General features: G+C 42.7%; 2 protein-coding genes across 4 annotated transcripts in view; one reads left to right on the top strand and one right to left on the bottom strand.

The window, feature by feature from the left end:
* The window catches only part of Gpatch8 (G-patch domain containing 8), a 68542-nt gene extending 49387 nt beyond the window's left edge, over window positions 1-19155 (top strand). Inside the window, 2 exon segments of the mRNA XM_050156551.1 lie at window positions 9675-9805; window positions 12968-19155. Of these exon segments, the coding sequence (XP_050012508.1) occupies window positions 9675-9805; window positions 12968-16868 (4032 nt within the window). The 3' untranslated portion in view covers window positions 16869-19155.
* Window positions 19156-22529: 3374 nt separating this feature from the next.
* Window positions 22530-22897, bottom strand: LOC126510108 (ubiquitin-like protein 5). Of its 3 annotated transcripts, none has more exons than XM_050156465.1 (2): window positions 22746-22897; window positions 22530-22599 (listed from the first exon to the last, which is right to left on the bottom strand). In XM_050156465.1, the coding sequence occupies exons 1-2, from the start codon at window positions 22895-22897 to the stop codon at window positions 22530-22532; spliced, it is 222 nt and encodes a 73-aa protein (XP_050012422.1). The 3 variants fall into 3 exon arrangements, with proteins under 3 accessions (XP_050012422.1, XP_050012421.1, XP_050012423.1); XM_050156464.1 differs by having other exon boundaries at window positions 22530-22620; window positions 22767-22897; XM_050156466.1 differs by having other exon boundaries at window positions 22553-22613; window positions 22758-22897.
* Window positions 22898-23297: the final 400 nt, after the last annotated feature.

Genomic DNA, 23297 nt, shown 5'->3' with positions numbered 1-23297 from the left:
AAGACAACTTATACCAACCTAGTATCCATATGTGCATACATACACATGCATACATAATACATATATATTATATATATACATATATAATACATATAATTATGAATTTCTTGCAGAAAATTGATGAATACTGTCCACTAATACATGCTTGAGAGCCCTGGTTTGGAAAGGTCTTTAGCTGTGTGATTCACAAATGCATGTCAGTTCATTCTTTCACCTGAGTTAGAAGTGCACTTTACATATTAAAAGAACCTTAAACATAAGCCATAGGCCTGAGACCTGAGTTTTTAGGAGGTAGAAGCAGGAAGATTTTGAATTTAAAGCCAGCCTGGGCTACATAGAAAGATGTTTCTGTCTCTAAATACAAAAGAACACTAGTATGTATGGCTTTTGAGTTTTTTGTTAGAATGTTACTCGCTTTGTTGAAAAGTAGACCACGTCATCTTTCTTCATATTCTTGTCTTTCTACAAATTGTAGAATCTCAAAACAGCACAAAAAAGTCTTAAATTTTTACTTTACAACTCCAACTGTTCTCTACTCAAATTCCTTCTTTCCATCTCTTTTCGAGAGAGGGTGTTAATTGTTAAACAATGCTGGCCTTGAACTTGTGATCCTCCTGATTCTGCCTCTAGCCTGCTGTGGTTAAAGGCTTACCTCGCCTTCCTGACCAGTATTTAAAATTTGTAAAGAACTATTTGTTGACTTTGGTACAGCACAGCTAACTAATACTGATAGGAGATAGGATCATGTGTTTGAGTCCTCCTCAGTGGGCCTGCTGCTTTTCCAAATTGGTGCTCTAAAATTATAAAGGCCCCTGAGCTGCCTTCCAGCAAGACACAGGATTATTATGACGGAGTTCAAAGGTAAGTACTCTACTCCGTGTTAGTTATTTCTAGACATCTCCCATCAAATTGTCATCATTAAAACTTTGGAGAAAGGCTTTATTAGTGATAAACTAAAATAGGCAGGTCCTGGGAAGTACTCTTAAGGTCCAATTTCTAAAAAATTAAGCAACATGGTTACTTACCTTTGTGATTTTTTTTTTTTTTTTTTTAGAGAGTGGGAGAAGAAGGTGTTAAATGCCTCTATTTGCTAGCTTTTCTCAAATTTTCTAAGATTTTGTGATGTAATTAATACAGAAATATTGAGATTATGCTTAAGATTTCTAAATGTAAAGTTAGGCATTGCGATTCTAATTCTTGTGCTCTGTTTTATTACCTTTGAAATCTCCAGTGATGAAGCCAGCCATCCTTGAAGAAATAACCCAGTGTATGAGTACTTACTGAGTTCTGACATACCTGATTGTTCAGTAAACATTAACATTGATTGTAGTCGTAGGCTACAGTTAAATTCAAAACGAAAGGTTTTTCCAGCCCCATCTCCCTGCCCTCTTAATTATCTTACGTATCTTTAAAAAATGTTTGTCTGCTGATAGATAGATGTAACCTCAAATTCAGACCACAGGGGATCTTCTTCCCAGAGTGAGTCTGTAGCAGTGCCTTACTAGTGATCGCTCGGGTGGAGGGGTAGCCCAGCGCGAGTGTTGTGTTCAGAGCCCTGCTTGCTCTTCGGTACTGCAAACAAACAAAAAAGTAGAGTCTCTTACTTTAACACTTTTTTCTTTAATCTACTTGGAATGTCTGTATCCTACCTTCTATTTGTGTCACTAGGGCACCTTATAATACAGTGAGAGGGAGATTATCTCAGGTCTGTTTGGCCTAGTCTTCATGATGTTAGTTTTTTCTCAACTGAAAAAAATTTAAGCCATGTCCAGTGGCATATACCTAGTTATTAAGGCAGAAACTTTGGGCCAGCAGCATGGCAATAGACCTCTTTTGTGTTTCTGTTTGGTTCATTGATATTGGTTTGTTCTGTTGTTGTTGTTGTTGTTTAATTAGACACTTCTGCCTGTGTAGTTGAACTTCTGAACCCTCTGCTGGGATTACATATATGAACTCACCATGCTTTAAGGCTCACCTCTTAAACAAAACAAAACACCTACAACTCACTAAGTCAGCCTTTGATTTATCTTGGTCTATCTATGACATTGGGTTTATATTTCAATAAACCTTGATTACAGCTAAGTAGCTGGTGTCTCTCACTCACTCTCCAAAACTGTGGGCTCCATATTTGTGAGTCATAAGTTACTTGCCAGATTCCTTTACACACTTGAGGTTGTGTCTCAGACCTACTCGCTTCCTTCCTGTGTTCCAGAGTTCTGACTGACACTGGGCACACTGAAACAGCCTGCACACCTCCAGGGTTGGGACCAACTTCCTTACCATTTCAGTGGGCAATAGCTGGATCTGCCATAATTTGTCTTTCTAAGTCAACTTCCAATATTCCCTTCATTTTCCTCTCAAATAAAAGGGTGTTTCCAGCATGCTTCTTTTTCTAAAATAACCTGAGTGTGAAAACACCTGCACTTGTGCATGTTCTGAGAACCTGGGCCATTAGTCCAGTTCTGTTCAGCTGTGGATAAAATAGCAGTTTCCTGAACTTTGAAATAGCATGCCCATCACAGCCAGCAGTGATTTCACTAATCTGAATACGTGGAGTAGAGGCTCCTTCTAATGCATAGTTTCCCTAACTCTTTCTACTCTCTGCCTGGATTTGTGACAGCATTACCTACCAGTAGTTGATTGTTTCCATACTTAGTATTGCCAAAGAGCCAAAAGGTTTTCACCCAGTGCTCAGAAATGAATTGGCCTCTGAATTAAAGTGTGTTCTGAGGGCTGGAGAGATGGCTCAGTAGTTAAGAGCATTGCCTGCTCTTCGAAAGGTCCTGAGTTCAATTCCTGGCAACCACATGGTGGCTCACAACCATCTGTAATAAGGTCTGTGTACAGGCATTCACACAGACAGAATATTGTATACATAATAAATAAATAAATAAACAAACATACATTAAAAAATAAAGTGTGTTCTGAGAAATTCCTTGGTGGTAGAAGGAATGATTATCTCTTTGGACTTTATAAAAATTTCATTTAAGTTTGGAGTGGCTGCTTTGCTCTTGAGGTATCACTGTTTACTGATTGTTTGGGGGTTTTGTTTCTTTGACTCAAACTTTTTTGTCAGTTTGTCATTTAATTCTCTATAGTGGGGATGGGGGAGGTGGCCAGAATAAACTCATCAAAACCAGTTAGATGAGGGAAGATAATCCTAGGGCTAAAAGTAAATGAAAATAGCACATTGTCTAGATTCTACACTGTAAATATGTTCTGTGTCTGTTTTGTGTTTATAGTGTTTGCCCTAGAAAACCATGAAGTGATTGGTGGTAGAAATGGAAAACCACAAGGTGTTATTTTTGGTTTGGTTTGGTTTGATTTTTTGAAGTCTGAAGCTTCATAGATGTTGATTTAAACAACACAATTCCCTGTCAAGCAATCACAGTGTGAGAAAAAGGAAGTGTAAAGGGAGAAGTACGTGGTAGAACCTAGGTACACCCTGAGGCGCAGAGATTTTGATGCTGTGGTATTTGTGGTCTATCACTCTGGGTACCATTTTCTTTGGAACTGTTTTGCCTAATAGAGAATATAGTCATTTGGTTAGTCTCTAAAACCTGAGCATGTTTTGGTCCCTACTGAGAGTAGGTTACTTATCCTGTAATCATAACCTCATTGGCTCTGGGAAAGTCTCTATAGGAGGACCATCTGCTCTTACAGCTAGTTGATGGCAGATGTGTCAGGAGCTAGTATTGCAAATAAACCACATATCCTCTTCTTACAATTTCTAATTGTTCTTCATCTTGGCATACAGTCCCAAATAAAAACCAGCTTACCATGTTCGTGTTCCACTGTTTCAACTTGTTTTTCTCTGTAAATTTAAATTTATCACAGTGATACACTGTGATAGTAATTCTAAGATTAAACATGTTCTGTTTTATCTGGATGACTAAATCACCCTAACAAACAGTCTGTAAGTGGCGGTGCTGTGGTGAGCTTTGAACCAGGTGCAGTATAAGCCTAACAAGTCCTCACCTTTGAAAGGAAGGCCAGACTTCCAGGACAGACGGAACTATGCATGGATTTCCGTGGTAAAATTTGCCTGGCTTGTGTAAGGTCCCTAGGTTGAGTCCCCCTATTGCATTGGAGGGGTGGAGTATAATGGTCTCTCAACTGGGGTGCCACTGTTCCATTTCATCCAGTTAAATGTGAGGCTCTCTACATTATTTCCCTGGCACCATTGGATAATATCCTGGGTGGTCCTTTTCTAGAGACATCTAACACTGGAGATTGAAGTCGGTGCACTGGCCAAACACTTGAGGAATTGCTTTAGTTTGGCTGAAGGTGGTCACTGTTAAATTGCATTGTGTTACATTGAACAGCGATGAAAAGAGGCCTGGGGTTTTGGTATATAGGATTATTGATATGAGAGGAGAAGAAATGTTTGCAGGTTGACGAAGATGAGAGCAGATATATCCAGAAAGGAAGAAAGTCTTTAATCCAAAAACTACAATTAATTTAATTGGTCTTCAAGTACTGGTTCATCGTTAAGGTTCCTGCACGAATGTTTTGGGAAGTTTAAGGAAAAAGCCAGTGAAATAGTCAACAGAAAATGTTTCTTCTGCTCTGTACTGTGCTGCAACTGCACATTTTGAAAAATTACTACTGAATTTTGATGAAAACAATGTCTTTCAATTATCCCTCCTTCCCATCCTGTCTCCTTCCCTCCCTTTCCCTACTTTCTTTCCCTCGCTTTGTTCTTTTTCTTACCTTTTCTGAACTCTAGGGAGCAGCCTGTGTTACCACCCAAGCAGCTCAGGCTATAGATACAACTTCACTATACATGAACCTTTCATTTTGAATGCTAATGTAACATTCAGTTGTTGGGCCTCTTCTTTCCCTCCCTCCCTCCCTCCCTCTCTTCCTCCCTTCGTTTTCGTTTCTTTCTTAAAATATTTTTATTTTTCAATTAAAATATTTTTCACTAAGGAATGTGGCTTAAATTTCTGTGAATAAGATTTAGTAGTTCAGCAAAATAAGCTACCTTATTTTCAGTTCTTCAGAACTTTATAAGTTTTTTAAATATTTATTTATTATGTACCGTGTTCAGCCTCCATGTATGCCTGCAGGCCAGAAGAGGGCACCAGATCTCATTACAGATGGTTATGAGCCACCATATAGGTTGCTGGGAATTGAACTCATGACCCCCTAAGAGCATTCATGCTCTTAACCTCTGTGCCATCTCTCCAGCCCAGAACTTTATAATTTTTAGAGCTAAATCATGCTTTTCTATCCGTTTAAATGGTCCAGTTTATCCATGTGGTTTCACTGTGTATCTCTTAGCTGGGGGTCCGTGTTGGATTTTTGTGCAATGCAGACTTTGTACAATCCTTGACAAGAGTTTTGCAGTGAGGACCTACCTGCAGTTTCTTGGTTTTCTCACAAAAACTCTTGTTTTTCTCTGACATTTAGGTATGTTGCTCCTTTATTTTTGTGTGAAATTGTGCTCCTCTTTAGAATTTAAGAGAAGGGCACAAATACAGTTCACAAAGAGAATTTTATATGAGCATGCAGTGGCAAACGAGCCAAGCCTAATAACCCATTGGGTAATATCTGAGTTTTAGAAAACTGACTGGCGAAAGCCTGTGTCTTTATAAAAATTGCTATTTTACCAGACTTGGTAGAACGGTAGAGGTGGTAGATCTCTGTGTACAAGACCAGTCTGTTCTTTATAGTGCCTTCCAGGTCAGCTAAGACTACATAGTGAGACTGTTTTGACCAGGAGAGAGAATATGGCTCAGCAGTTGAGAGCATTGACTGCTATTCCAGAGAATCTGGGTCCAATTCCTAGCACCCACATAACAACTCACAAATGTCTATAGCTCCAGTTCCAGGGGACTCAACACCCGTACATAGACATACATGCAGGGAAAACATCAATGAACATAAAATAAATAAATTTACAAAAGAAAGGAAATTACTTGGGCTTTGTTTTTTTGTTGTTATTGGGTTTTTTTTTTTTTTTTTTTTTTTTTGGCCATGTCTTGTTTTATAGCTCAGGCTGGCCTCAAACTTTGGAGCCTGTCCTGGAACTAGCTCTTGTAGACCAGGTTGGCCTCGAACTCAAAGAGATCCCCCTGCCTCTGCCTCCCCAGTGCTGAGATTAAAGGTGTGCGCCACCACCACCTGGCCTAGATCCTTTTTTTTAAGTAAGCAAAAGTAAAGCAGTATGAACAATGTGACCTCCTAGATGTTTCTTTGTGACTGACAAAATGATGAATAAATTGAAAGCCAACCTGGTTTTGACCCTTTCTCAAAAAGCAAAAAGAAGGTTGCAAACACAACTCAATTGTAGAGCACTTAATCCATCATGACTGATGCCTAAGGTTCAACTACTGGAAGGGAAAGGGGTTATTTTGGCATTTAATCTCATAATCCTGTTGATACATCACTCTACTTTTGTAAGAGGACAGCTGAGACTGTGGAATAGAAACTCAGTTAACTGGGATTAGTGGGTTGACCTGCATCTTCCTGACTGAAGTGTTATGCTTGCTCCTTTCTGAAAGACAGGAACAGCTGTTTTGAGAACAGAGTCTGACAGTCATAGATGAGAACTAGGGCAAGGTGCTGACACTGGAGAGTGCTATTCTGGGTTCTTGAGGGGGGTCCAACAGAGACTTTGTGAAGGGAATTAAATTCTTTGACCTCAAGTGGGAAAGAGAGACTTGGAGTCAGGTAAGGAAAACCGGAGTCTTAACCCACATCTTGGAGCCAATGCGCAGATGAGGGGCTGCCACCCAGCCAGTCCCTGGGACCCCATAGAGAAAAGGGAGGACGCTAAGACCTGCCAAGACCTTTGGTCATAAAGGCATAATAAATGAATGAATGAATGTTTCAAAGAAAGCCTTGTTTTTCCATTCTATGAGAATGTCACCATCTAAAGGTAGCTTTTTTGCATGCTAGGTTTGGGGTGGTTATACCTTGTTTCTTGGATGTAGCTAGACTTGTGAAGTTTTAGTTTCTTCCTGAGACTCCAGGCTTGACTATGAAGTTTGTAAGGGTGATGAAAGACTATTTTCTGAACTTTATAGAATGCCCAGGTAGGTTTTATGTAGAAGGATGCTTGCAATTTAGATTTGTCTCCTTGACAACATGTGTGTCTGTGTCTGCCTGTCTTCATACCTATGCCAAGTCTTTTGAATAGACTTTGTTGAGAATGTTGTAGGCTTGGTTCTGTTCCTTCAAGAATGAATAAAACCAAGCATGATGGCCCACTCCTTTTAATCACCACACTCAAGAGGCAGAGAGTTCTAGGCCAGCCAGGGCTAAATGATACTTTGTTTCAAAAACCAACAAAAGAAAGAGGAGAAGGAAGAAAACATAATCCTTATCTGAAGGATTCAGGGTTGTTAAAAGAGATCATTGTTTTGAACAATGTCTTACAGTTAAACAAATGTCTGCTAAAAGTGATGAAATGTGGCCAGAATGGTGACTTAATTCCAGCACTCGGGTGGCAGAGGCAGGTGAATCTCAGTGACTTCAAGGCCAGCCTGGTCTATAAAGTGAATGCCAGAACAGCCAGAGCTGCTTCAGAGAAACCCTGTCTTGAACTGCCCCGTTCCAAAAATACTAATGAGATGTTTGTAAGAAGTTAAAAAAAAAAAAAAGTGATGAAATGTTTGTAAGTGAAGAAATGACTGAGTGTAGAACTTAATGAGGTGTATAAGGGAAAGAATGGGGGAAAAACATTACATTATTTTTAGATTTGGTAAGAGAACCTTCTTAACACTGTGTTTAGAAAGAAAAAAAATATATCCATAAAAAATGGTTTAATAGTCCTAGCGGATTCTTTCTGCCCCTTCTTCTCAAAATGACAAATTTGGCATTTATATTTGCTTAGAATAGTTGATCCTCACTGACCCTGGAGGTGCAGGCATGTAGTCCTAACTATTTGGAGGGCTGCAGTAGGAGTTCAAGGCTTGCCTGGGCCACAGACTAAGGTGAATCCAGGCAAGTTACTGAAACCCCTAAAAATAAAAGAGGGCTGGGATATATAGGTGGCCTATTTTTTTTTTATGAGGCCATAAGTTCAAGCTAAAAAAAAGTTTAGTACCAAAGAGGAAAAAAATTGATGAGTTTATAAAAATCTTAATATATGAAGGCACTACAGCAGTAATAGCTTTGTTAGCTGTTGGTAATTGAGGGTCTCCAAAGTAAGGCTAACTGAGCTCAAACTACTTTTAGACAGCGCAGTTTTGCTTGAAGTTCATGATCATTTCTGTTGCATAAATGGAAATGATTACAGAAAAACAGAGATGGTTTCATTTATCTAGATGTGATTACTATGTCTGTCTGTGTGTACACACGTGTGTTTTCAGGCTCTTTGCCTCTCCCCACCCCTTGTAGAGTGTATGGTTTTGTCCCTTATTGTTCAGTATAATCATTTGTAGATTCACTGAGAGCTTATGTAGTAATGCTTGCCTTATTTTTTTCTCTTCCACTCTTGTTTATTTTTTACTTTTTTCCCCCCTCTTTGTGATGTGACATTTTCAGCTGATGTTTTGAAAGCAAATTCTTCTAATTTGGGAGCCCAGATCACAAGAGTGAGTTTTTTTCTATAGTGTCTTTAGCTGTTTATCTTTTTTGTGTGTATGTCTTTTCTTCCCTTCCCCCTCCCAATTTTAAAAGATTTGAAATACATTTCATAAATATTAGGTAAGAAAATTCCTATCTGTTCAACACCATGCCTTTCTAAAGCAATGTCCACTTTATATTGGGTCAACTCCCTTTCCTAAGTTGTTGAAGAAGCATAGGCTAATGGGTAGGCCTCGCTTCACATTTTATATTACTGTGTTACACTGTCATCATTGCAGATGAGTATGTCTATGCTCTGTCACCAGCCTGTCTCATGAGACTTCTTTCTTTAGTTTTTGTTTCTTTTGTTTTGAGGAAAATTACACAGTAGCATCTGGAAACAATTGACCCATTCTGTTACTTGAAGTTTAAGTAACAAAATCTTTATCTTTCCTGTAGTCTCCTTCTCCCTGGTGTTTCTCTCAGGGCTATGAAGGAATGAAAAATTACATAATTATTTTCATTTCAACAGTCGGGCTGGGTGAAAGTGGTCAGGCTGAGTTTTGAGCATGCTATGGTTGGAAAACACCCCCCCCCCTTGACTTTAATGGTTACAGGAAATCTCTGTTAGTGCTGAAACGAAACAAAACCTACACTTTTTATTTTGTGGTGGGGGGAAGTATTTCTGTTTGTTCTGAATTTGATAGCCCCTACTCCCATGTAAGCTGTACATTGCTTTTTTAGCTCTTACACCTTGGGTAATTTTCTGTACCAGCCTAACCCCTCTCTGTTCACTTCGGCCTGTGTTGCTACAATGTATCTCATATTTGTTTGTCTGGTTCTGCATCCTGGAAGAGCAGGTGATTGGTCTCTCTTCTTTCTTCCTTATACTCTAAAATTTGCCTGTTTCTTCTGAAATCATTTTATTTTGTACAATAAGACAAATGTCTTGCTGTTCTGATTACAAATGCCCATATCCAAGTGTCATCCTCAAAGTAATTAGCCATTGTGTTTCTGGGTACCATATAAATATAATAGTGCATCCCACGCTAGTGTTCCAGCAGTGGTTAAAGGTAATTATTTTAAAGGCTTGGCCTTCACAGCTGTATGCCACTGAAAATCACTCACCCTCTCTTTCTTTCTTTCTGTTAACTCAGAGATTAAAAGATCTCAAGCAGAGAGAGTTTGCCCGAAATGTTTCTTCAAGATCCCGCAAAGATGAAAAGAAACAAGAAAAAGCCCTTCGGAGGCTCCACGAGTTGGCAGAGCAAAGAAAACAAGCTGAATGGTAGGGAAATTTCATGTCAAGAGTGTTTTGTGAATAAATAGAATCCGCAAGGTTTAAATTGACAGATTTAAAATTGGAATTCAAACACTGATATGGCAGCTCATGCCTATAATTCTAGCACTTAGGAGGCTGAGGCAAGAGAATTGCTGCTAGATTAAAGCCATCCTGGACTACAGTGTGAGACCCTTGTGAGTTTCAGGACAACCAGCTCTATATAATGTTATTTAAAAAGTTTATTGGAGCGGGAGGTGATGGCGCACGCCTTTAATCCCAGTACTCAGGAGGCAGAGGCAGGAGGATCTCTGTGAGTTCGAGACCAGCCTGGTCTACAAGAGCTAGTTCCAGGACAGTCTCCAAAACCACAGAGAAACCCTGTCTCGAAAAACCAAAAAAAAAAAAAAAAAAGAAAGAAAAAAAAAAGTTTATTGGACATCGGGCAGTGATAGAGCATCTCTTTAAGACAGAGCCTGTCCACTCTTACCTTTCCACTCTTAGCCTCACAAGTTTAGCGCCTTAGTATGTGACGTGTGTGCGGCTAAGTGAATGGGTCACTCTGCAAAGAAGGGACGTCTGCTTTTGCCGTCCTACCACACCTACACACCCTTGGTTTAGTGTTATCCTGTACTTCAGATTTCTGCTTTGTGTTCACTTGGTTTTTTGTTTTTCTATACTGAAAATAAGTGGGAATTTGGGAAGAAAAAAAACCATGAGCTCTAATGTTGAATTAAACCACCTATAAAATGATTGAAATTTTTTATCTGATAGATTTTTAAATTTTATTTGCTCTGTGTGTGTGTGTGTGTGTCTGTGTGTCTGTGTGTCTGTGCACGCGCCCATAGACACATACACACACACACACACCAGGGCATATGGAAGACAGGAGAGTTCTTTGGAATCTGTTCTCTTCATTCCCCTTTACATGATTAAACTCAGGTCACTAGGCTTACATGACAAACCTTTTCCACTGAACCATCTCACCAGTCCAGTTTGCAACTCTTTATATAGTAAACATTTCTCTCTTGGGTGTGTTCCAAGACTATCTCCCCAAAAGATGTACATCAGACCACTTTCTGTTTCAGGACACATTATACTATCTTTTTCTTCAGAAAGCAACTTTTAGTTTAGCAGTTAAAAGATGACAGAATAGAGATGGTCATCATGTAGGCTGCTGGTTTGGCACTCCCCCTGACAAGCAGCATCGTTTGTTTGTTGGTGTGAGGTAGACTTTAACACAATATAAATATGTCTTACTCTCTGTATCTGCTTGGATTCCATCTTTGAACAGCAACAGCATGTACAGCAAAATCTAGATACCATGGCGTCTGGGTTTTTTTTATCCCAAATTGAGAACAACTCATAGCTAGTGAATTATCTAATTAAGTGTCTTTAGTTATTGAGTTCAGAATTCAGGAAATGCCTATGCAGCTCAAACACTGAAAATTTTGGGGAAGATATATAATAAAACTGGTTTTAAAGCTCTTCTATAGTACTGTTATGGGAGCTGGATGGTTGCTCATCAGGGGTATTGTTCTGGGCGCCCAGAAAGTATAATAGTTCCTGTGGATTTATTTTCTGTGCCTTCACTTACCCAGTAAGCTGTGATATGAAAATATTAAAAGAGGGTCAGAAGGATGCCTGAGCAGACTTGAGTTCAGTCCCCAGAACCAATAAAGTAGAAGGAGAGAACCAACTTCCATAAGTTGTCCTGACTGCCACACATGTACCTTGGCTTGTATGCATGCACACACACAACTAATAAAATGTAACAAGGACTACATTAAAAAGAAAAATATAGTTGGATATGATGGCACACACCTTTTTTTTCTTTAGATTTATTTATTTATTTATACAGTATCCTGCCGGTAGGCCAAAAGAGGGCACCAGATCTCATTATAGGTGGTTGTGAGCCACCACGTGGTTGCTGGGAATTGAACTCAGGACCTCTGGAAGAGCAGTCATTGCTCTTAACCACTGAGCTATCTCTCCAGCCTGGCACATGCCTTTAATACAAGCACTTGAGAAGCAAAAGCAAGTGGATCTCTGTGAGTTCAGTGCCAGCCTGGTCTACACAGCAAGTTCCAGGACAGCCAGGGCTGTTATACAAAGAAACCCTGTCTCAAAAAAAAAAAAAAAACAAAGTAAAGGGGCTAAGAAGGTTGCTCAGTGGTTAAGAGCACTAAATGTTCTTCCACAGGACCTGGATTCGCTTTCCAGCTCCTACGTTATGGCTTACAATCTTCTATAACTCTAATCCCAGGGCATCTGATGCACACATGTGGTTCACAGCATACACATAAAAGCAAAATATACACATAAAAATAAAATGAAAAGAGTTTGGTAACAGATACAGAAACTGAAGGTATTGGTAAAAGAAATGGCCAGTGAACCAGAAGAGGCAGCAAGCCCTATCATCCCCAAGAAGAAAAGGAAATTTTCTTCTGAGGAGCCTGAAGCTGCTGCTAGCTCTACAAAGAGTTAAAAAAAAAAAAAAAAAAAGAAGTCCTAGAAAGCATCCCAAGAGGATTAAAATGGACATGCTTGGTGGGAAGGGCATACCAAAAAAAAAAAAAAAAAAAGAAGTCCTAGAAAGCATCCCAAGAGGATTAAAATGGACATGCTTGGTGGGAAGGGCATACCTTGAAGGTGACAGTTCCTACCCATGATTAACCCCAACACACACGCACGCACGCACAAAGAAACCATAAAGAAAAAGAATTTTAATTGAGCCTGGAGAGATGGCTCAGAGATTAAGATTACTGGATACTCTTCCAGAGGACCCAGGTTCAATTCCCAGCACCCCATAGCTATCTATAACTCCAGTTCCAGGGGATTGAGCACCCTCACACAGACATACATGCAGGCAAAACACCAATGCACATAAAATTAAAATAAATTTTTTTAATTTGAGTTATGAGATAAGCCTTTTTGTAGGGCAGATAATTTAAGAGCCAATACCTAACTAGCCTTGGAAATTTAGTATATTACTTTAATCAAATGAAACTTTGCCTAACTCTGCTCAACAAGTTCCATGCATCACATTGGTAGGGACCTACTGCTCTGCACCTTTTGAGATCTACCTATGATGAATGAAAGGACGAAGAAGATAAAATATATAACTCTAACCCTATGTGTTATTTTTTCATTTTCTGAACCACTATATAGTGCACCTGGAAGCGGTCCCATGTTCAGACCAACCACGGTGGCTGTAGATGAAGATGGTGGAGATGAGGATAAAGATGAGTCATCAACAAACAGTGGTGCAAGTGCTATTTCTTCTTGTGGCCTTGGATCTGAATTCTCCACGGATAATGGGGGCTCTTTCACTGCAGTACAGATCACTAATACCACTGGACTGGCACAGGCTCCTGGGTTAGCCTCCCAAGGTATCAGCTTTGGCATTAAGAATACTCTGGGGCCCCCACTGCAAAAATTGGGAGTTTCATTTTCCTTTGCCAAAAAGGCTCCTGTCAAACTTGAATCAATAGCATCCGTTTTCAAGGACCATGCAGAGGAAGGAACCTCTGAAGATGGAGCAAAAACTGATGAGAAGAGTTCTGACCAAGGGGTGCAGAAGGTGGGAGATACTGATGGGAGTAGTAATCTTGAAGGGAAGAAAGAAGATGAAGACCCTGCAGATGGAGGGTCCCTTGCCTCAACACTGTCCAAGTTAAAAAGGATGAAGCGGGAAGAAGGAACTGGAGCTACAGAGCCAGAATATTACCACTACATCCCCCCAGCGCACTGCAAAGTCAAACCTAATTTTCCCTTCTTACTGTTTATGAGAGCCAGTGAACAAATGGAAGGCGATCATAGTACACACTCGAAGAATGCCTCAGACAACATGAAAAGCAGCTCTCCTAAGCCTAAAGGTTGCATTAAGGCAGCAGCAAACCAAGGAGTAGAAAAGGCAGTTGGTGAAGTTTCTGAGCCTCCGCAAAAGGAAACCGCTCTGGCTGAGCCTTCAGAGCCTGGAGACAAATCTGAGTCAAAGAAGGCCTCAGGAGAGGGTATAGGTGAGCAGAGTATGGAGAACCAGAAGACTTCAGAGAGCCAGACGCGTGAATCCAATCCTAAAGAAGTTTCGCAGGCCACCTCAGCAACAATAGCAGGCCAAGGACCCAAACATCCCACTGGTCCGTTCTTCCCAGTTTTGAGCAAGGATGAAAGCACTGCCCTCCAGTGGCCATCAGAACTATTAATCTTCACCAAAGCAGAACCCTCTGTTTCCTACAGTTGTAATCCTTTATACTTTGACTTTAAACTTTCAAGAAACAAAGATGCCAGGGCTAAAGGGACAGAAAAACCAAAAGATGACTGAGGCTCCTCAAAGGATCGTCTCCAGGGCCTTGATCCTAGAGAGCCGGATAAAAGTAAGGAGGGGGAGCAGAATGTAGAACACTCCTCAGAAGGCAGAATGGATGAACCTGTCTCGGGGGCTGCCTGTAGCAGCCTGAACAAGCAGGAGCCTGGTGGTGGTCATGGATCAGAGACTGGAGATACAGGAAGAAGCCATGTTAGCAAGAAAGAGCCATCAGGCAAGTCCCACAGACACAAAAAGAAAAAGAAACACAAAAAATCCAGTAAGCATAAACGGAAACACAAGGCCGATGTGGAAGAGAAAAGTTCTAAGGCAGAGTGTGGAGAGAAATCTAAGAATCGTAAAAAACGAAAGCGAAAGAAGAACAAGTCATCAGCCCCAGCTGATTCTGAACGAGGACCCAAACCAGAACCGCCGGGGAGTGGTAGCCCTGCACCACCAAGACGACGCCGGTGCACCCAAGATGATTCCCAGCGGAGATCCCTTCCTGCTGAAGAAGGAAATAGCAGCAAGAAAGAGGATGATGGAGGTGGTAGCAGTTCCCAAGATCATAGTGGGAGGAAACACAAAGGTGAACCTCCAACTTCATCTTGCCAGCGGAGAGCTGGCACTAAACGTAGCAGCCGCTCCAGCCGTCGGAGCCAACCCAGTAGTGGGGATGAGGATAGTGATGATGCCTCTTCTCACAGGCTGCATCAGCAGTCTCCATCCCAGTACAGTGAGGAAGAGGAGGAAGAAGAGGGGGAAGAGGAGGAGGATGAAGACGAAGACTCAGGCAGTGAGCATTCTCGTAGCCGCTCTCGGTCTGGCCATCGCCCTTCCCCACACCGTTGCTCCAGGCGTTCTTACTCGAGCAGCTCTGATGCTTCTTCAGACCAGAGCTGCTATAGTAGGCAGCACAGTTACTCTGATGATAGCTACAGTGACTACAGTGACCGGTCCTGAAGGCACTCGAAGCGCTCTCATGATTCAGATGACTCAGACTATGCCAGCTCCAAACACAGGTGCAAACGACACAAATACTCATCATCCGATGACGACTATAGCCTCAGCTGCAGCCAGTCCCGAAGCCGATCTCGGAGTCATACGAGGGATCGCTCAAGATCCCGGGGCCGAAGCCGCAGCAGTAGCTGTAGTCGCAGTCGAAGCAAGAGGAGAAGTCGCAGCACTACAGCCCACAGCTGGCAGCGAAGCCGGAGCTATAGCCGAGACCGAAGCCGTAGCACCAGGAGCCCTTCCCAGAGATCAGGCTCCAGAAAGGGGTCGTGGGGTCATGAGAGCCCAGAGGAGAGGCGCTCTGGCCGTCGGGATTTCATTCGGTCGAAGATCTACCGCTCCCAGTCTCCCCACTATTACCGATCAGGTCGGGGAGAAGGTCCTGGAAAGAAAGAAGATGGCAGAGGAGATGACAGTAAAGGAACAGGCCCGCCCTCCCAGAATAGCAATACTGGCACAGGAAGGGGATCAGAAAGTGACTGCAGTCCTGAAGATAAGAATTCTGTCACTGCCAGGCTGCTATTAGAGAAGATCCAGTCCAGGAAAGTGGAGAGGAAACCCAATGTGTGTGAGGAGGTGCTGGCTACCCCTAATAAGGCTGGGCTCAAGTACAAGAATCCCCCACAAGGTTACTTTGGGCCTAAGCTCCCCCCTTCTCTTGGTAATAAGCCTGTCCTTCCACTGATAGGGAAGCTCCCAGCCACCCGGAAGCCCAGTAAGAAATGTGAAGAGTCTGGCTTGGAAAGGGGTGAAGAGCAGGAACAGTCAGAGCCAGAAGAAGGGTCCCCAGGGAGTGGTGATGCTCCATTTGGGCATCAGTTCTCCTCAGAGGAAACAGCTGGTCCCTTATCAGACCCTCCCCCAGAAGAGCCAAAGTCTGAAGAAGCTACTGCTGATCTCTCTGTGGCTCCGCTAGGTACCGCAGCACACACTGACTGCTATCCTGGGGATCCAGCCCTCTCCCATAACTACCTCCCTGACCCCAGTGATGGGGATACTCTGGAGTCTCTGGATAGTGGCAGTCAACCAGGCCCTGTGGAATCCAGCTTGCTGCCTATAGCCCCAGACCTTGAGCACTTCCCCAGCTATGTTCCCAGTGGAGAGCCTAGTGTTGAGTCAACAGATGGGACTGAGGATGCTTCCTTGGCTCCTCTAGAAAGCCAGCCCATCACCTTCACCCCTGAGGAGATGGAGAAATACAGCAAGCTCCAGCAGGCTGCACAGCAGCACATCCAGCAGCAGCTTCTGGCCAAACAAGTAAAGGCCTTTCCAACCTCAGCAGCCCTGGCCCCAGCCACACCAGCCCTGCAACCTATCCACATTCAGCAGCCAGCCACAGCCTCTGCCACCTCCATCACAACTGTCCAACATGCCATTCTACAGCATCATGCTGCGGCTGCCGCCGCCGCCATTGGCATTCACCCTCATCCTCACCCCCAGCCACTTGCCCAAGTGCATCATATTCCCCAGCCCCATCTGACTCCTATTTCCTTGTCCCATCTCACTCACTCAATCATCCCTGGCCACCCTGCCACTTTTCTTGCTAGTCACCCTATCCATATAATTCCTGCTTCAGCCATCCATCCCGGACCCTTCACTTTCCATCCTGTCCCACATGCTGCCCTTTATCCCACCCTGCTTGCGCCACGGCCTGCTGCTGCAGCTGCCACTGCCCTTCATCTTCACCCTCTTCTTCACCCCATCTTCTCAGGTCAGGACCTGCAGCACCCTCCCAGCCATGGTACTTGAGTTGGGACTTAAAAGTTTAAGTTGGGCCAGGGAAGGTGACCTATTCTTCCCTTGGGGGTGTTGAGCCATTTATACCAGCAAGTGAAAGCTGGAATGGGCAGTGTCTTGACAGCCAAAGAAATGAGTTTTGGCTTGCAGGGATGGATTTAGATTTGAGGTTTGCTTTGGGTTTACTATCAGGGATATTTTCCCCCTTTCTATTCGTTCTCCCTCCTGTGTTTCTACCTTAGGGAACACCAGTAAGTGCTACCCACACTCCTCTGCAGCAGACTGTCAAGCATAGATACTTCCTCCTCTACTTTGTAGTCCTCTGCTCTTTCTCCTGTAAATTTAAAACATTTCCCTCCTCTAATGGGTTGTCTCCAAAGCACTTGCCATGGGCCCATCTGGCCTGGCCTTCTCAATGCCAGGCTGTCTCTTCAGCAGTGGAACCTCCACCACTTTTGGGCAGTGTCTTTGAACAACATTTCGTGACATTATCCCAGATGAGGTAGAAGAGGGAGTCTAACCTAGAACCAAAAGCAGCTCAGGCTGCAATTCGATCCACTTTCCTTACAAACAGCCATGCATTTGGCACTACTGTCTTCATGCCCCTCTGCCCAGAAGAGGCATCTACATATCCCAGAAAAGAAGATCTTATCATGAGTAGAAGCTGTGCGGACCATAGAGTCACTCATGTGCTTCCCAGAAAGGAGCTCATGTCTGGAGGGTATATTTTCTTCTGTTATGTTGATGTTTTCTTCTTAATTTATAGGATTTTTTAATGTAAAATTGCACTGAACTCTATAAACGTAAATGCTGCTTTTTGTAGCCCATATTAAAAAGGTTCCGTATTTGTAGTATACTGCAATAATATTTTTTACATCCAGCTCTTTAAGTGATCCTTGTTCTGGTGGCTTTCTGTAAATATGTTTGCCCTAGTTGAATTAAGAAACTTTAAAGGTTATAAGGTTAAAAAAATAAATAAATAAAGTATTTGTTTTCTGCTAGATACAAAAGTGACTAAGCATGTATATTTTATCAAGCTCCTGTATTTTTTGAAGTTATGAACTATAAAAATGTTTTTGTTTTTTGGTTTTTTGTTTTGTTTTTGCTGGGACAAGTGTTAAGTAATTTGCAGTAATTGGTTTATTCTGTACTGGGATTTTTGAGTTGATGGGCAGCAAACAGCTGCAGGCATCAGAAGGATGCTCAGTTGCAGTGGTCTCCCTGACATGCTTTGTTATACAGAGAAACAATTGACTCCATGGAGGAGGGGAAGATTGATTCAGCAGCTTTATTCTCTGGAAGCAGTGACACTCTCGGCGATTGTCTGGGAAGAGGGAGGGACCCTTGGTTTCCCTTGGTACCTTGTTCCAGACAGTCTATTTGCCTTCCTAGTATTTAGCCCCCTCTGACAATTTTTTTAATGTGCCTTTTGGGTTGGCTAGAAACTAAAATAGAAGTAGACCAGAGGATAATAGAGTTGGGACAGTTTTCTCCTCTTTTTGCTGGGAGGTGAGCACGTTTATAGGTACTTTTAGGTCTTTGGCTTCACAGTTGTATGCCGTCTGCCTAGCTCGATTTCAGCAGTAGAGATTCCTCTTGCTTTTCTCCCGCGACGCTGACCAGAAGTGCACCAGTCCCTCTTCCCCGCTTGCCTTCACCCAGGCTCTCAGCCCTAGTTAACACTGGCCCAAAGGTGCTTGTAACGCAGGTGTCATCTCCTCTGCTGTTAGTGCTTGCTCTTCTTGTAACTGGGACCGGTTAAGCTGACAGCTGACAAGATAAGCCCTACTTGCCTAGGCCAGGGTTTTCTATTCATGGCCTTCTCAGATCCCCAGAAGGAAGAGGTTTTGAGTTTCTGAGAAGCAAGTGCTGAGCAAATGAGGCCTTGTTTGAGCCCGTCCTACCTGCTCAGTCTTCACCTAATTGGGAAATACCACTCTTTGGAGAACTGGCCCTAGAAAAATGAAATCATCGATTTGAGGTGAAGGGACTCATTTTCCTTGCTTTCAGCCCATGTAAATATTGAAATAAAACAGTATTAACATTTGTGCTGCTTCCCGTTAGGTTGTAGATTGAGCCATACTCTGGCTGCCTCTCTGCTTTCCTGGAGGCAATTTTTTCTTTAACTTCCAGAATAGTAGTTTTAAAACTTCAGAAAAAAAAAGGAAAAACAAAATAACCTATCCTTACTTACAAGCATAACAGATTGTATTTAACTTTATCACATACGATAGAGATATATATGCTGTAAAATGAGGGAAAGGAACTTTCTAATAAACCAATGCTTTGTGGAAACTTAGCAGAGTCCGTTGTGATTGTTGCCACTTCCACTCCCTCCAGCTGGGACAGGTTGGAGTTGTGGGTTATAAACAATGTCTTAAAAAAAAAATGTCTTGTTGGAAGTAATTAACAGATCCTTATAAACCTGGTGGGGACATTGGAATTGTTCTTCTGGAGCTCGGTTTACCTCCAGGATTTACTTGTGTGTGGCCTTCCCCTTCGTAGGCAGATGACTGGGGGTGCACAGTACTTTTAAGGGCAACTTGAATTACAGGATTTGTCCGGCCTTTGACCTCCAGCTGTACCCGTATTAACTCGGCTTGAATTACTGTCCTCAACCCCTGACCAGCACATGCCAGGAAGTCACGTGGGCCCAGGGAATCTGGCATAGAAGGCATGCACAGTGATGGAGCTGTGTTGTGTCTGTCTCCTCCCTCCCTTTGATGCACTTGTGTGCTCTCTTCTACAGAAAAGCTGAATGTTCACAATTGTTTGCCTGAGATGGTGGAGATCTGTGTCTCAGAAAGGTGTTAGAAAATGAAAAGGGAGCCAGGCGGTGGTGGCCTTTAATCCCAGCACTCGGGAGGCAGAGGCAGGCTGATCTCTGTGAGTTCAAAGCCAGCCTGGTCTACAAGATCTAGTTCCAAGACAGGCTCTAAAGCTACAGAGAAACCCTGTCTCGTAAAAAAAAAAATAATTCCTTTTTTTATTTCTTTTTTCCTTTTTGTTGTTTTTCTTCTTCTTGGGCTTCAGGCATACACCCAACTAATACACAGACATACTTGCATGAAAAACATTCATCACAAAAAAAAAAAATGTAAAAATACATTTTTAAAATAATGAAAAGTTAATTTCTGAGAGCAAGGAAGGCAGCAAGTAGAAGAGACAGGGCTACCTAGCTTGTGCTGTGTGAAGTCAGCCTGCCTGCAAAGCCTGTGCTCTGTGATGTCAGTTGTGATAAGAGCTCAGCCTTGTAAGCTGGAGACTCTTGAAGTACTCCCTCTTTTACAACCTTGATGCCTGATCCAGACCGTGTCAATCATTTCTATTCTCGTTGACACAGAAAGCTCCACCTTGCTCATACCAACTGATCTGCTCACTGCAGCAATTTCCTGGCTGATGTCCCTAACTAGGATCTAACCCCTGCCCCATGTCAGAACCCTAGTGCCATCCATTTTATATTCACTGCTTCTGGTAAAAGGGTGAGCTCTGAGAAGACAAGCTAAAATTGTGTCTCCTTAAAGGCAAACAAAACATGTACTTTTTGTTACCTTGCTCAATGCCAAGCCATGATAAAAGCTTGATGGTTGCTGATTAAATGAAGCCAAAACAGAACTGGGTTCATTGAGGGATTCTAGGACCGGGCCCATGGATAGTACCAATCATCGACCCACGTCCAGCAGAGAGGTGACCCAGTTCTGACGCCGAAAGAATGCAGTCCTCTCCTTGGTCCAAATCTCATCTCTCCTTGGGGTTCTGGTTTTACTGAATAACACAGTCCACCAACTAGCCAAGCACCAAAACTTTTGAATTACCTTTGGCCACTTCCAGCTGCTGATTCTGTCCTTAGCTGTTGTTTCTCTCTTGGTTTTTGGAAATTGAGCCTTGCTATGTAGCCTTGGATGGTTTGGGTGACTTGCTATATGGTCCAGGCTTTCCTCAAACTTGGTGTGTCTCTTCCTGCTTCATCTCCTGCTGGGTTGTAGTCCTGTGTCACTATGCCTATCTCTGTTGGCTTATTACTACCAGTACCTGATTCAGGTATCACCTTCAGCCCAGAATGCTGCCCTACCCAGCTGGTCTTTCCACAAAGTCCGTCCTTCCTCGGGCAGCGAGTGTCATGTTCTAAACTGGAGCACAGTTTGTCATTGAGGCTCTGTCTTAGGGTTTCTACTACTTCAGTGAAACACCACAACCAAAGCAACTCGGGGAGGAACGGACTTCTCTCAGCCTAGACTTCCACACCACTGTTCATCATCAAAGGAAGTCAGAGCAGACACCGAAGGCAGGAGCTGATGCAGAGACCATGAAGGGGTGTGCTTACTCTTGCTCAGTCTGCTTTCTTGTAGAACCCAGGACCACCAGCCCAGGGATGGCACCACCCACAATGGGCTGGGCCCTCCCCCATATATCACTACTTAAGGAAATGCCTTATAGGCTTGCCTGTAACCCGATCTTATAGATGCATTTTCTTTTTTGTTTGTTTTGTTTTTTCTGGTTTGTTTGTTTTTTGAGACAGGGTTTCTCTATGTAACAGTCCTAGCTGTCCTGGAATTCACTCTGCAGACCAGGGTGGCCTCAAACTCAGAGACCCACCTTGCCTCTGCCTTATAAGTGCTGGGATTAAAAGTGTGAGCCACCACCACCCAGTGGGAACCTGAGTTTGAGTCCTAATTTTGCTGCCCGTTGGCATTCTACACGTAGACAGTTTACCCAAAATTCTTCTGCTAGTTTCGCCCTTGTGATATAGTCGGAGTCGTATCCATTTCATAGTCATCTCCTCATTTCCATTCCTAGGTTTACTTGCTGTCACCCGGCGGCAGTCCTGAGTGTCCTGGGCTTAACTGTCTCTGGACTAAGTTGAGGATCCTTGACTGTTGTTGTCGTAGCCACTATACATCAAACAGAGGAGGTACTTTTTTAAAACTCTGGTGCGTGGGAGCTGGGTGTGGTGGCACTCAGAAGAGGTGAGCAGATCTCTTGTGAGTTCGAGACCAGGCCAGCCTGCTCTACAGCTCTACAGAACTATTTCCAGGACAGCCAGGACTACATGGTGAAACCCTATTTCAAAAAAAAAAAAAAAAAGTCCTCTAGTGCATGGGGCTAGAGAAAGATGGTTCAGCAACTCAGTATTTACTGCTCTTGCACAGGACCCCAATTCAGTTCCTACATCCATGTCAGGCAGCTCCAGGGGGTCCGACCTCCTCCTCCATGGGCGCTTGTACGCACACGGTGCAGATAAGCACACACACTTGAATAACACGTTTAACAACAGCAGAAATCACGGTGGCGCATGTTTTTAATTTAAGCAGAGGCTGGCAGATCTCTTGAGTTGAGGTTAACCTGGTCTAGTCAGTTCCATGATGTCAGGGCTACACAGAGAAATCCTGTCTTGAGAAACAATCTAGTCCATAAACTGCAGTTGGTGATGGTATTCTTACAATATCAGAACTCCAGAGATGGAGGCAGAAAGATCAGAAGTTTACAAGTCAGCCTGGACTAAATGAAACCCTGATTTAAAAAGAGGCCTCTTTTTTTTTTTTTTTTTTTTTTTTTTTTTTTTTTTTTTGCAGCACTGAAGTTTTTATTCATGTGAATTGTTAAAAATGGGCATCTATACCAGTGTCAAATGAGGGTGGGAGAGGAAGGGGAGGCAAGGAGAAGGATTCCCGTCTATTGGTAATAAAGCTCCAGGTTCATCCCATCTTGGATTTCATAATCTCCCAGAGACACGTGGTCCTTAAAAATCGTGTACCACTTTTTTTTTTCTTTCAGTTTATTCATATGATTGATTACACTGATAAATTTTTGTATGTTAAACCAGACCTGAATCTCTGGGATGAAGCCTACTTGAATGTAATGAATGATTTTTTTTTCTTTTTTTTTTTTTAAATCGTGTACCACTTTTTAAGAATGATCTTATTCCACCGAGTGCCAGTTTGGGCTGCTCTCAGTTTCTTCAAGTCCCCAATGGTGTCATCGGTGTTGCACTTGACGTGGACTTTATTTCCTAGGCGGTTGTTGCAAACCACCTCAATCATTGTGGCTGGACCTCTAAACCCCTCGAACTTATCGACGACACAACTCCTGAAGCCTCTTTTTTTTTTTTAAAAAAAAGGATGTTGGGAGTGGGGAATAAGCCCAAAAAGAAGGCTCAATGAACAACAGCACATGACTGCCAAACCTGGTGACTCGAGTTCAGTAGTCCTGCTAACTCCACGTTCATGCTTCAGCACACGCATGTGCACAAAGCAGGTCTTAAACTATGATTAAAAGTGGGAGGGGTTTTTTGTTTGTTTGTTTTTGAGACACAGTTTCTCTGTGGCTTTGGAGCCTGTCCCGGCACTGATTAAAAGTTTTTGAAGCAGGTGGTGGCGCACGTCTTTAATCCCAGCACTCGGGAGGCAGAGGCAGGTGGAGCTCTATGAGTTCGAGGACAGC

Source organism: Alexandromys fortis, unplaced genomic scaffold (assembly GCF_014885135.2).
Source record: "Alexandromys fortis isolate MF-2015 unplaced genomic scaffold, M_Fortis_MF-2015_v1.1 scaffold_31, whole genome shotgun sequence".
NCBI lineage: Eukaryota > Metazoa > Chordata > Mammalia > Rodentia > Cricetidae > Alexandromys > Alexandromys fortis.
Note: the sequence above shows the minus strand (reverse complement) of the source record. Positions and strands in the feature narration are given on the sequence as shown.

Coding starts and splice junctions, on each gene's coding strand:
- LOC126510108 (XM_050156465.1), bottom strand. CDS start 22,897: ATGATTGAGGTGGTTTGCAACAACCGCCTAGGAAATAAAGTCCACGTC. Junction 22,600..22,745: donor AAAAAGTGGTACACGATTTA/AAAAAAAAAAAA, acceptor GTACACGATTTT/TAAGGACCACGTGTCTCTGG.